The sequence below is a fragment of the Balaenoptera acutorostrata genome, chromosome 2, assembly GCF_949987535.1.
Source record: "Balaenoptera acutorostrata chromosome 2, mBalAcu1.1, whole genome shotgun sequence".
Taxonomy (NCBI): domain Eukaryota; kingdom Metazoa; phylum Chordata; class Mammalia; order Artiodactyla; family Balaenopteridae; genus Balaenoptera; species Balaenoptera acutorostrata.
Window position 1 is genome coordinate 133,051,572 of NC_080065.1, and position 13,606 is coordinate 133,065,177.

At 39.0% G+C, this 13,606-nt stretch overlaps 1 protein-coding gene across 1 annotated transcript; it reads left to right on the forward strand.

Annotated features, from left to right (window-relative positions):
* The first annotated feature begins 6,277 nt into the window (after positions 1-6,277).
* Positions 6,278-11,254, forward strand: LOC114235517 (serine peptidase inhibitor Kazal type 14 (putative)). The gene is given in 5 exon segments (XM_028161818.1): positions 6,278-6,347; positions 7,245-7,280; positions 10,119-10,142; positions 10,145-10,256; positions 11,209-11,254. Coding segments are annotated over 5 exon segments (288 nt in total).
* Positions 11,255-13,606: the final 2,352 nt, after the last annotated feature.

Consider the following 13,606-nt stretch of genomic DNA (forward strand, 5'->3'; position numbering starts at 1 on the left):
CCTCGCCTACCTTAAATGTGCTCAGAACACTTACATTAGCCTACAGTTGGGCAAAATCATATAACACACAGCCTATTTTATAAAATAATAAGGTATTGAATATCTCATGTAATTTATTGAATACTGCAAAAGTGAAAAACAGAATGGTTGTATGGGTACAGAATAGTTGTCAACATACGGATTGTTTACCCTGGTGACTGTATGGCTGACTTGGGTGCTGTGGCTCACTGCTCAGCATCACAAGAGAGTATTGTACTGCTTATCACTAGCTCAGGGAAAGATCAAATTTCAAAGTACAGTTTCTACTAAATGCATATTGCTTTCACATCACCATAAAGTCAAAAAATTGTTATTTGAACCATCATAAGTAGGGAACTGTCTATACCACAGATTGGGTGACTTAAACAATAGGAATTTATATTCTCACAGTTCTAGAAGTCCAATATCAAGGCACCAGAAGATCTGGTGTCAGGTAAGAGCCCACTTCCAGGTTCACAGTCTACTATCTTCTTGCTGTGTCTTCCCATGGTAGAAGAGGCAAGGTTGCTCTCCGGACACTGTTTCATAAGGGCATTAATTCCATTCATGAGGGCTATGTGTTCACGACCTAATCATCTCTTAAGAGTTCTACCTCCTAATACCATCACACTGAGGATTGACTACAACATATGAATTCTGGGGGGATACAAATATTCAGGCAGTAACACATGTGAGACTTTTAGGATGATGGTCATTCTAGCTCATGACTGGAATGGTGGGCACATGGGTGTTGATCCTATAATAATAAATAATTTGCTTAACTATAAACAACAACAATGACAAAGTCTACATATTGTTGAGTGGATATATTGTAGAGTACATTATATAACCTATGTTTTAAAAATATATGTAATTATACAATAATTACATAATTTTCTTTTTTAACCTATAAATTGAAAAAGTGAGTTTACTTACGTAAACTCTGCTTTTGTCTAAACAAAATTTTCCTAGGCAGATATGCAAGTCTGGACAATGTTGTCCTGTGGCTTCAATAAAAAATCCTGAGAAGGGAAAGACTTTCCCCTACGGTCCAGGGTGGGACGGATCACTTGTGTGGTGGCTTTCCTGTGATGGAGAAACAGCTCTGGGGACCTAAAGAATGGCAGCTTAGTACTGTGGTGGAGTTATAATTGGTTAAAGAATGGACTAGACTGTGAAAGTTCTATGGTTTGGGCAGTGGAATTGACTTTCCTTTCTACTGGAGAACATGCAGTCTTAGGTTAAATCCTGTGAAGGATTTTCACATCCCTAAAGGTGGTAAGAATCTGCTTTGGCCACACACCTATGGTCAATTAATCTTCAACAAATGAGTCAAGAATGTAAAATGGAGAAAAGACAGTCTCTTCACTAAGTGACACTGGGAAAATTGGACAGCTACATGTAAAAGAAAAAACTTAGAACATTCTCTAACATCATATACAAAAATAAACTCAACATGGATTAAAGAGCTAAATGTAAGACTGGATACTATAAAACTCTTAGAGGAAAACATAGGCAGAACACAGTTTGACATAAATCGCAGTAATGTTTTTGGACCCGTCTCCTAGAGTAATGGAAATAAAAGTAAAAATAAACAAATGGGACCTAATTAAACTTAAAAGCTTCTGCACAGCAAAGAAAACTATAAACAAAATGAAAAGACAACCTGCAGAATGGGAGAAAATATTTGCAAATGATGCGACTGACAAGGGATTAATTTCCAAAATATACAAACAGCTCATATAGCTTAATATCAAAAACAAAACAAAACAAAAAGAAAAGAAAACAACTCAATCAAAAGATGGGCAGATGACCTAAACAGACATTTCTCCAAAGAAGACATATAGATGGCCAACAGGCACATGAAAAGATGCTCAACATTGCTAATTATTAGAGAAATGCAAGTCAAAACTACAATGAGCTATCACCTCACAAAGTCAGAATGGCCATCATTAAAAATGCTGGAGAGGGTGTGGAGAAAAGAGAACCCTCCTACACTGTTGGTGGGGATGCAAATTGGTGCAGCCACTATGGAAAACAGTATGGAGGGTTCTTTAAAAACTAAAAATAGAGCTACCATATGATCCAGCAATCCCACTTCTGGGCATATATCTGGACAAAACTATAATTCAAAAAGATGCATGCACCCCTATGTTCACAGCAGCACTATTCACAATAGCCAAAATATGGAAACAATCTAAAGGTCCATTGACAGATGAATGGATAAAGAAGATGTGGTACATGTATACAATGGAATATTACTCAGCCATAAAAATTAATGAAATAATGCCATTTGCAGCAACACAGATGTACCTAGAGATTATCATATTAAGTGAAGTCAGGTAGAGAAAGATAAATATCATATGATATCACTTGCACATGGAATCTAAAGAAAAAACATGATACAAATGAACTTGTTTAAAAAACAGAGACAGACAGACACAGAAAACAAACTTACAGTTACCAAAGGGGAAAGGGTGGGGGAAGGATAAATTAGGAGTTTCAGATTAACAAATACACACTGCTATATATGAAACAGATAAACAACAAGGACCCACTGTATAGCACAGGGAACTATATGCAATACCTTGTAATAACCTATAATGGAAAAGAACCCGAAAAAGTATATATGTTACATGTATTATAATATATATATATAACTGAATCACTTTGCTGTACACCTGAAACTAACACAAGATTGTAAATTAACTATACTTCAAAAAAATAATAAACTTAAAAAAAAGAATCTGCTTTGGACTGTAGAGTGAGGAGTTGGTTTTTTAAAATATTCGTTTGAGGTGACACTGGAACATACAAACTGAATTATTTCATAGCTAGGAGTAGGAGCCTGACATCTAGGAACAAAGCCCCAAATTGTAGCTTCTGGAATTCAACCACGGGTATGAGAGATGATGAGGAAGTCAAAGACTAAGGATTCTTTGAGGAAGATGTGATCCCTCAGTCTTATTTACTCTCCTCTCCCAATATTAATTAGTTCAACTGGAATTTGGAGGAATTTGGAAAAGCTAAAAATATTTTACCTTGATTTTTTTCCTCTTCTATGTATTTTCCTTTATGTATTTAATCTACAGGATTAAATACTGTTTGTAGACCTCTCTCTGTTATCTTATTTTTGCAGCTATTAAACAGGGTCACATATTGATAATATGCAATTCCTTTTATCTTAGGAAAGTTTGCTTCACTTTTACCTAGTCAATATATTGGATTTGTGGAAATTATTGTTTGATTTCTCATTGCTGTTACGGATGAGAATCAGGGGGGCCATAATTCATACTGGAATGTCACAAGAGTCAGGAAACTCAAATGTTAAAATTTGCTTCCTCAAGTCTGCCTTCCACGAGTAATTATTTACTTAATAATATTCTCTTGCCAAGGTATAAGCTCCATTAAGGTAAAGAATATGCCATTCTTTTTCACTGCTGTATTTCCAGTGCCCATACAACTCCTGACAAACCAGAATCCCAGACAGTAGAAGGCCTACGGGAACTCATTTAACCAGTGATACCCTGCTAATAACAAAATCTGTGACAAAGCAAAGTTGAGAAAAATGTAAATTATTTATTATCAGGTGGGAAGTAATTTCACGCTCATTATTACCTTTGAATACTCATACAATGCAGTGAATCTGTGGTTCTGAGCCTATAAAGCCCATATCAGTAGCGGAGGCAGGCAGTTTTCCAAGCTGTTTAAATGTTAGCTCACTTAAACCTCCAAAGAGTTCCTTAAGGAAGGTTTGATTACCCCATTGTGCAAATGGGAAAATTGCGTCCAGAGAGGAAAAATTACTTTTCAAGTTGACAAAAATATTGTAACTTGATCTTTTGCTTTTATGTCCAGAATCCTTCCTAAACAATGGGATGTCTCTACCTCTCTGAACTGGGAGATGACCGATTTACTTAGGAAGGTGACAGGGTATTTTCAAATTGTTCCATATTAGACTTACAGAGCCCACAGGTTGGATGAAAACCACTTCTTTCATATTCTAAGTGACCCAAGTCCTTTCTGGAAGTTTCCAGTAGGTCTGTTTTTATGCTTTTATTGAAATGAAGTAATGAGACAAATTAACTGAGGTAAATAAAAATTTGTTCATTCCAGTATTGTTAAAAATAATGAAATTGAAATCAGCCTAATTGAGCAAATATGGAAGAATATTAATATAATAAAAATCCATATATGTGATAGAATATGACACTAGGCATCTAAATTCATGTTCTATATGACTATATTTAAGATCAAGAAAATGTCACAGTACATTTCTAAGTCAAAAAAGTGTAAAACAATATATACTACAAAAATTTGATTAAATATGACAAGAACACATATATATGTTCATCTCTGTGTATGTATATATAGATTTTTTTAAAAAAAACTGGAATGATATAATTCAATACAGTTTATGTTTCACAGTTATCTATGGGTTTTGAGGTTTCTTGTCTTTTTATTTCTTTTCTAATATTTCTACTTTTTGAATTTTCTAGACTAAACTTGTATTTCCTTGACATAAGAAGAATTGTTTTCTACAAAATGTAACATAGAGGCAGGAAGTTCAGAAATTAGGAGGAAACCCAGCTATGATAAAGGTATCTTCCTTGTTACAAAGCTGTAAAGGTCTGGATTGCTACAGGACAAGGCTGGACCCACTGCAAATGGCATCCACAGACCTCATCTGTCACCGCAACCTCCTCTCTTCCTCAGCTGTTTCCACATTTTCCATTCTGGCCAAAGGCGCTAATTATTGTTTTGGAACATTCGATACTTCTTCTATGCTCTTTCCTACTGTGGTATGTTTCTTCTGCTATTGCCTCTTTGGATTGCCCACCCAGGGCTGCCCTGGCCAGCGATCTGTTCCCACCCCCCAAGTCTTGTAGGCATCTCTGTGCTCCCTTCCCCAACACCTCCTGCTGAGTTTGTCTTTGACTCATCCTAAATGTTTGGCCTCCCAGGGCCTGCTCAGCCCAGCACACAACGCATCAGTGCCTTCTCTCTCCTACGCAGCTATTCTATCCCCTCTTGAGGCTCTAACACATGCTCCTTAAAGGAAAGGCACCAGCCACAAAGAATTACATTACATCTCACTTCCTTTATGAGGTGAGTCAACCTGGGTACACATTGTAGGGAGAGTGGGTATCTGGCATTATGTTCTGGTACAGCTGGATCTTCCACTGTTGAAGCTCCATTCCTAAAAGAATCCAGGGAAGATGTCAGGAAGAGATGGGGATGTATTTAGAAAAACATGGAGTCATAGACTGTCTCAGGAGCGGGCCAAGCAGACAGCTCTGGACATTGTGCCAGGAGCCTCCAGACATCCTGGAGAGTGGGGTACTGTGGAAACATTTCAGTGTCTCAGATAACAAATAACACACCATAGCATAAAGGCAAGGAGTTCATGTATATTACCTATCAACATATGCTACAGAGCAGAGAAAAAGGCCTCTAGGACACAGGGAGGACCAGGTCACTTTTGCAGGATCAGGAAGACAGGGAGAGTTCAATGTGGTCTTTGGTCAGGACCTGGAACCTCCATATACCATTCTTTAGGGTCAGAAAGGCTGCTACAAGGAAAGGCAATCCCAAGGGAGGATTTGCTCACTGAATTCTCCCTTTCTGTGTCTGGATGAAAGTAGCTTTGGAACTCCTGTGAGATAAGAGTATTTCTTTTTTTCTCCCTATACAGTCTCTCAGAATGCTCCAACAGGGTTTAGCTTTCCAAGTCAGAAGATTCTCAGCACAGCCAAGTAGGCCTGGAGTATTAGAAATTTTTATCTTAATCCCAAGAGGCATTCTCTGCTTCATGACCAAGTACAGACCTGCTTCCTCTATTGAGAAGCTCTTGTTGTCTAGAAGCCTCTAGCAGCCTCATCATTTTTTTTGTATCCTTTCAAACAAAAAAATTTTGAGAGAATCGTCAGGTAAGGTGCCTTTTCAAGACACTTAAAATACCTCCATTCTAACATAATACAATTATTCCCAAACAGTAACCTCTGATTTACTTCTGTCTTCTAAGTAGTCACAGGTCTGTCACTGAGATCTATACATTTATTTATAACTAACCAAAGTTTAACTATTCCTGAGCATTTGTTCTCGGAGAAGGAGCATACAGTAGGTATACTGGAGATGAATATTTACTTCAAAAGTGGTCTTAATTTCCTGATAACCTCTTCTTTGGTGATTGTATCAAAAGGCAACATCCTGAAGCAGTATCTCAGAGCATTATTCTAAGCACACACCAGGAGGAGAAATGGCCAAATCCTTCCCAGTACTCTGCTCACTTCTGTTCTTTATCCTGATACATTTGACGTTACCTTCTGGTGAGTAATGTAGCTGTTTTGGGCAGGGATGTAAGGTTGACTGCTGGGCTGTGACATGATAATCTGGAAGAGAATGCTTTGAGATTTTTGTGTATATATATTTTTATTAAGTGTATCATTTTACTATACTTATATATCTGTATATAGAGAGAGACAGACAATGGAGTGTGATCCAAAAAAAAAAAAAAAAAGGCTCTGGGCCAATGGGCAGGGGCCTTAGCTTTCCCATCTATTAATGCAGACTATAAGACCTAACTCGTGGGGACCAGGGGCTTGGGTGACTGGGTGAGGTAACGTGTGAAAGTGACTGGCAATATGCCTCCACCACAGTGCATCACAAAAATTCAGAACTTTTGAAAATGCTCTGCCATATATTTGACTGGGTCATTATTTTTTGTGTCCTTTTTTAGAGAAGTCATGTAGAGCAACCTAGCTTCAAAGACTGAAGAGCTTAGTTTTCTTACATATCTGCCATGAATTCTTGGGCATTTAGTCTTCTTACATATCTGCCATGAATTCTTGGGCATTTCATAAGATATGGGGATTGGGTTAAAAGATCTCTTGAAAGTTCTAGCATTTCTTCATTTCTTTCATATATTGGCTGTCAGCTCTGAATCCTCTCAAGCCCAGGCTAATTACTGTTAATCAAAAAATTATTTGGTACACTGGACTGGCAGTGATGCACCTATATAATCTGCTGCTGATTATCTACCAGGAGTAAAAGAGTTACCCCACATTTTAAAAAAATGAATGAATATATGTATAAATGAAATAATGTTTTCAATTATTGCAAGCTTTCTTGGTACTACATTAGAACTCTTTTATTCTGTCAACAAATTAAGCTATGACTTACCAGATACTAGATTCTTTAACTATTTTCATTTGTTATGGCTTCAGGCCCTCCACACTGGTGGCCACCACATGGAAATATTAAGATAATTTTCCTCTAAATTTCCTGGGAACAAGACTCTGAGTTTGCTTTGTAATTACTATTTTAGAACCTTACTGAGGCAAGTGATGTTCTTCAATGTTACATGAATGTGGCAGGTACACTGTAGGTATAGGAGCTCAGAGGAGAGTAACCCAAACTGGGAACCAAGCTGAGATTTGGTCATAGGTATACCACAGAGCCCTCGGTAGTGCCTGGAAAAGGTTTATGGACACTGGTGGTTGCCAGGGGGCAGGGCAGGTTCTTATATGCCCACAGACTTGGGCATAACATGGTTTCTGCTCTGGAGGGGCCCACAGTTTGGTGGAAAGAATGCTCCTAACTGCCCTGTGATATGCAGAGAATGCCTACGGGAGTTGTGAATGGCAAACGCCAACTCTAAGATATAGACTGAGGAAATGTGAAGGCACAGGAAATCTCTGAACAGAGCCTCAAATTCTGTTTCCAACTTGTATGAGGGCAAAGTGACAGAGACACCTTTTTCATTTTCAGCTATACCTCTGAGCACTAAATATACTGTGGGGTAAAATAAGTGTTTAATAAATGGGGGAAATGGTGAAATGAAAGATTTTTTTGTTTTTTTGATGTGGATTTGCATCACTGTACTCCTTCACTTCAGGAGCATTTGCACTTCAAGCTTTTGTCTCATTAGTAAATTTTAAATTTTACTTCTTAAAAAAATACATTCATGAGTTGACTGGTGAGAAAGATGTTTTGAGGGCAGCTTGGCCTTCAAGGGACCCATAGATCAGAGTGCAGAACCTGTCAGAGGCTATAGCTCCAGCAAAAAAGTCTATAGAATTTGTCCAGGATTTATACTCTAGCCTCATAGAGTTGAGTCCTAGAGTTTTCCTCTTAAGAAGGTTGCCTGCAAGAGTAGTCCTCCACTTGTACATCAATTTATGAACAAAAATAAGCTTACTCATTCTTACTTATTTTCTCATGAAGCTTACAAAAATAGCCAGAAAAAAGGAAGAGAGTGACTGTTTTTATAGTAAATTCTATAAATAATTCTATAAATGAAAGAAATAGGATGATACAATAGAGAATATCTATTGAAAGTAGAGATACTACTATCAACAATGTGATCAGTGAAGGTTTCTTGGGCATGGGGATATCTGAGATGTGAAGGGTGAGAAGGAGCCACCCAGATGGAGAGCAGTGAGGAAGATTTACCTACTTGAGTCACTGATTAAAGACCTGTGTGACTGGAACACAGAGAGGGAGGGAGAGGGTGCAGCAGATGTTATAGTTACACAGCAGATGAATATATAGCCTACTCACCTGATGAATATACATCCTACTCTAAAGAGAAAGAAAAGCTATATTTACAGATGATACTAATTATTCTTGCTATTATTTGACTATATTCATTCAGTTTGAACTATTTTATATCTTATTGATTTTGCACATATTTATAGAGCAAGACTAAGTGCCAATATATGTGCTGGACACACAAAGGTTAGTCTAATCAGAAACAGACCTTACCCTTATGGGCTTATAATTCTTTGGAGTGTGGAATTAGTCAAATAATTGTATAAATGCTTTATTACACACTGATTAGAGGTACTTAAAAAGGAATGGAAAGTTGGGATTGTATTTTGGGAAATCTCTCTGAGAAAGTAGGTCATAACCTGAGCTCTGAAGGTAGAATGAGTTTAGGTTCAAGAAAAAGACAATACATTTGATGGGGTGGTCGTGACAAACCACAAGACTCTAAGATGGAGGGACTATGGAGCATTTGAAGCAAAAACAAAACAAAATTTTAAAAAAGACCAAAAAAACCCCCACGGAAAATGGCAAAGAGCAAGGTGGTATAAGGCAAGGTTGGAAAAGTCAGAAGGGTACAGATCACATCGGGTCTTTTAGCTTATACTAAGAGGAAATTTTTTATGTGCAGTGAAATGCAATTAAAAGAGCATAAGTACAGGAGTAATATGATTCAATGGATGTTTAAATTACAGAAATTAGAGGCTACAGAGGAAAGGAGAAAGTGGAGGGATTAGTTGGGTGACAGACAGATGGTGGTGGCCTGGCCATGGTGGTGGTGTTGGATAAGGGAAGAAGGGAGAAGAGCTCAAATATGATCCCTCTTTCTCTAAATACTCAGCCCAAACTCCTTCCCACCTTGTATTAGAGGTACTTTATCTACCTATCTTATGGTAATCATAGAGCCCCTGAGACTATCATCGTCAAGCTCAATCATCCCAGAGTCACTGCTCTCAAGCCATCACTGATACCAACACTGCAAGCAGACATGGGTTCTGGTGCCACTGAGACATGCCCCTTCCTTTGTTTTCAGTTTTCCCTACAAAATCAGGGAGTTACTCTAAATGATCTCATGTTTCACAACTTCAAGATAAGAGTTAGCTTGGAGATATTTTTAGTAGATAAGATGTGATAAATATTTTAAGTCAAGGCATATAGATTTCAGTGAAACATCTTTTCTAATTATGGGGCTTCAGTTTCCTTAGCCGAGTTGCCACAGAAAATCTCTAAGACTAATTCCAGGTCAAATAGTCTGAGAATAAAGGAGATTGAGAGAGAAGCTAAATTTCCCAAATCTGTCCTGTTAACGCACTCTTCCTTTTCCCACTATAGCATAGCAGGCCTCCTTTCTCTCTTCCTGTCAGGAGGTCCTGACAACAAGGGCATCACATACGTTGGACATACGTGGGTTCTGGTTCCCTTGTTTTGTGGAGGGGGAAGCTAGAGAGCTTTTGTCAGACTAGGATATGATTCTATGTTTAGATTTTCCTAGTAAAGTCCAGAGATGTCTGTGAGTGTAATTCTAATCGTATCATTCTTTTCAACTCAATTTCAGGTGAAATGTCCATATAAGAAAGTAGATTGAGTTGGTTCAATGGAACAGTGAACCCCTGCCCTGGTATATATCAACCCATCTGTGGCAACAATTTGGTAACCTATGAAAACCCCTGCATCTTGTGTGTTGAGAGCATGTGAGTAATACTGGGAGAAAAGAAGAGAACAATGAAAAAGCTTAGTGCAAGGTGATTACCTCTTCTACCAAGTACAACAGCCTTGAAGCCAGGAATTTGCTCTAGTTTGCTCAGATAATAATCAGTCCCTGCTCAGGAGAACATGTGGCAATACAAAGCCCACTGGAGTAGAAAGCAGACTTGCTGTACTCAGTAGTGTTTGCTAGGCCCTTTCTTCTCTCAGCAGTCGCATTCCCATATGCCAATTGATAGATTTTTTTCACTTGAGCTTTAAATATCCCTTTGAGTCCTTGAAATTCTTTGATTTTAAAACAAACTGTACTTTTGCCTTCTCTCAGATATCTTCAACTTCATATGTGTCTGAAACTCTGAGCTAGGATAGGTGACTATAAAGTTTGGGTCCTCTGTCTAGTTTAGTTTTTGGATTTATGTGACATGATTATCAGTGATTAGACACTAAGTCTCACAAAACTGTGGCTTCAGGGTTGATCTCTGTATAAGACAGTGAAGTTCACAGGGAGAAAAACTCTCCCCATGGCACCAGACTGGAGCCCTCCACCCAACGATCATTTTGTAATTTTCACAAAGAGCAATGAGATAGGAATGTGTACATCTCAGGCCACCCCCATTAATGAGGAATTCAGCCAAAGTGTAAGAGTATTGACAGAGTAAGATGAGGACTGATATGCCTCATATATCATAAGCTGAGGCCGGATTAAGTAACTTATTTTCAAAGAGCTTATAGTATAGGTCATAGTATCTTCAGTGGCATCTTAGAATCATGGAAGGATAACAGGGTAGGAAATCCAATAACCTGGCTTTTGTCTGTAATCAATGCCCTTTATGCTCTTAGTTTCCTCAAATATAAAATAAGAGTGATAGATAATTTTACAAGTATTTTTGTAGCTCTGACACTCTATTAATGAAATATTTATTCTGATTCTTCCTTTAGGAAATCTCAGGGAAAAATTAGATTTCTGCATGATGAAAAATGCTGAGTGGACTCAGACATGAAAGAAGTACCTTTTTCTTATCTTTCCATTGAGAAAATTCTTCTCTTGCAACTCACCCCTCCTTGGATGTGTTCCTAGTGACAGAGAGCTACCCCTAGTGAGCTTGTAGACCTCTCCCCTCACTGATTCACTGCCTTCCATATTCTCCCTAATAAATAAACTTTTCTGAAAGTCTCATTTAACAAGGGTCTCAGATCTGTGTCTCAAGCCTCAGAAGTAGAACAAAATGAACATTTGAGCCAAAGGTCAGAGACAAACACGGGGCTTAATCAGGTCTCTGATACTGTAAACTATGGAATAATCTATCAATATGTAAAGGCTCCTGGTTGTCTTCCAAGGAAGACAACAGAAATTTCTTCCATATTCCTTTAGAATTAAAAAAAAAACCAATTAATAGGAAACATGTCTAAAACAGCCAGCTGAGCTTCCCCTCGCAGCTGTAACCAGAGTAGTCATCCATCTACCAGCTCTAGTTTGTCTAAGACAGACTTCGTATGGAAAAAGTACACCCTGGGAGAGTGCTCTAAGCTTTCACAGCTCTTGTCTGAGAGGAAATTGCTATCTAGAAATTAAATGAAGGTATAAGAGCATTCTCAGAACTACCAGTCTTGCCTGAACCAAGATGGCGGAGTAGAAGGACGTGCTCTCACTCCCTCTTGTGAGAACATCAGAATCACAACTAGCTGCTGGACAATCATCACAGGAAGACACCGGAACTCACCAAAAGATACCCCACATCCAAAGACAAAGGAGAAGCCACAATGAGATGGTAGGAGGGGCGCAATTACAGTAAAATCAAATCCCATAAATGCTGGGTGGGTGACTCACAGACTGGAGAACACTTATACCACAGAAGTCCACCCACTGGAGTGAAGGTTCTGAGCCCCACGTCAGGCTTCCCAACCTGGGGGTCCAGCAACAGGAGAAGGAATTCCTAGAGAATCAGACTTTGAAGGCTAGTGGGATTTGATTTCAGGACTTCGACAGGACTGGGGGAAACAGAGACTCCACTCTTGGAGGGCACACACGAAGTAGTGTATGCATTGGGACCCAGGAGATGGAGCAGTGACCTCAGAGGAGCCTGAACCAGACTTACCTGCTAGTGTTGGAGGGTCTGCTGCAGAGGCGGGGGTGGCTGTGGCTCACCGTGGGGACAAGGACACTGGCAGCAGAAGTTCTGGGAAGTACTCCTTGGTGTGAGCCCTCCCAGAGTCTGCCATTAGCCCCACCAAAGAGCCGAGGTAGGCTCCAGTGTTGGGTTGCCTCAGGCCAAACAACCAATAGTGAAGGTACCCAGCCCCACCCATCAGCAGTCAAACGGATTAAAGTTTCACTGAGCTCTGCCCACCAGAGCAACAGTCAGCTCTACCCACCACCAGTCCCTCCCATCAGGAAACTTGCACAAGCCGCTTAGATAGCCTCATCCACCAGAGGGCAGACAGCAGAAGCAAGAAGAACTACAATCCTGCAGCCTGTGGAACAAAAACCACATCCACAGAAAGATAGACAAGATGAAAAGGCAGAGGCATATGTACCAGATGAGGGAACAAGATAAAACCCCTGAAAAACAACTAAATGAAGTGGAGATAGGCAACCTTCCAGAAAAAGAATTCAGAATAATAATAGTGAAGATGATCCAGGACCCTGGAAAAAAGAATGGAGGCAAAGATCGAGAAGATGCAAGAAATGTTTAAAAAAGACTTAGAAATATTAAAGAACAAACAAACAGAGATGAACAATACAATAAATGAAATGAAAACTACACTAGAAGAAATCAATAGCAGAATAACTGAGGCAGAAGAATGGATAAGTGACCTGTAAGACAGAATGGTGGAATTCACTGCTGTGGAACAGACTAAAGAAAAAAGAATGAAAAGAAATGAAGACAGCCTAAGAGACCTCTGGGACAACATTAAACGCAACAACATTCACATTATAGGGGTCCCAGAAGGAGAAGAGAGAGAGAAAGGACCCGAGAAAATATTTGAAGAGGTTATGGTTGAAAACTTCCCTAACATGGGAAAGGAAATAGCCACCCAAGTCCAGGAAGTGCAGAGAGTCCCATACAGGATAAACCCAAGGAGAAACACACTGAGACACATAGTAATCAAATTGGAAAAAATCAAAGACAAAGAAAAATTATTGAAAGCAGCAAGGGAAAAACGACAAATAACATACAAGGGAACTCCCATAAGGTTAACAGCTGATTTCTCAGCAGAAACTCTACAAGCCAGAAGGGAGTGGCATGATTTACTTAAAGTGATGAAAGGGAAGAACCTACAACCAAGATTACTCTACCCAGCAAGGATCTCATTCAGATTCGATGGAGAAATCAAA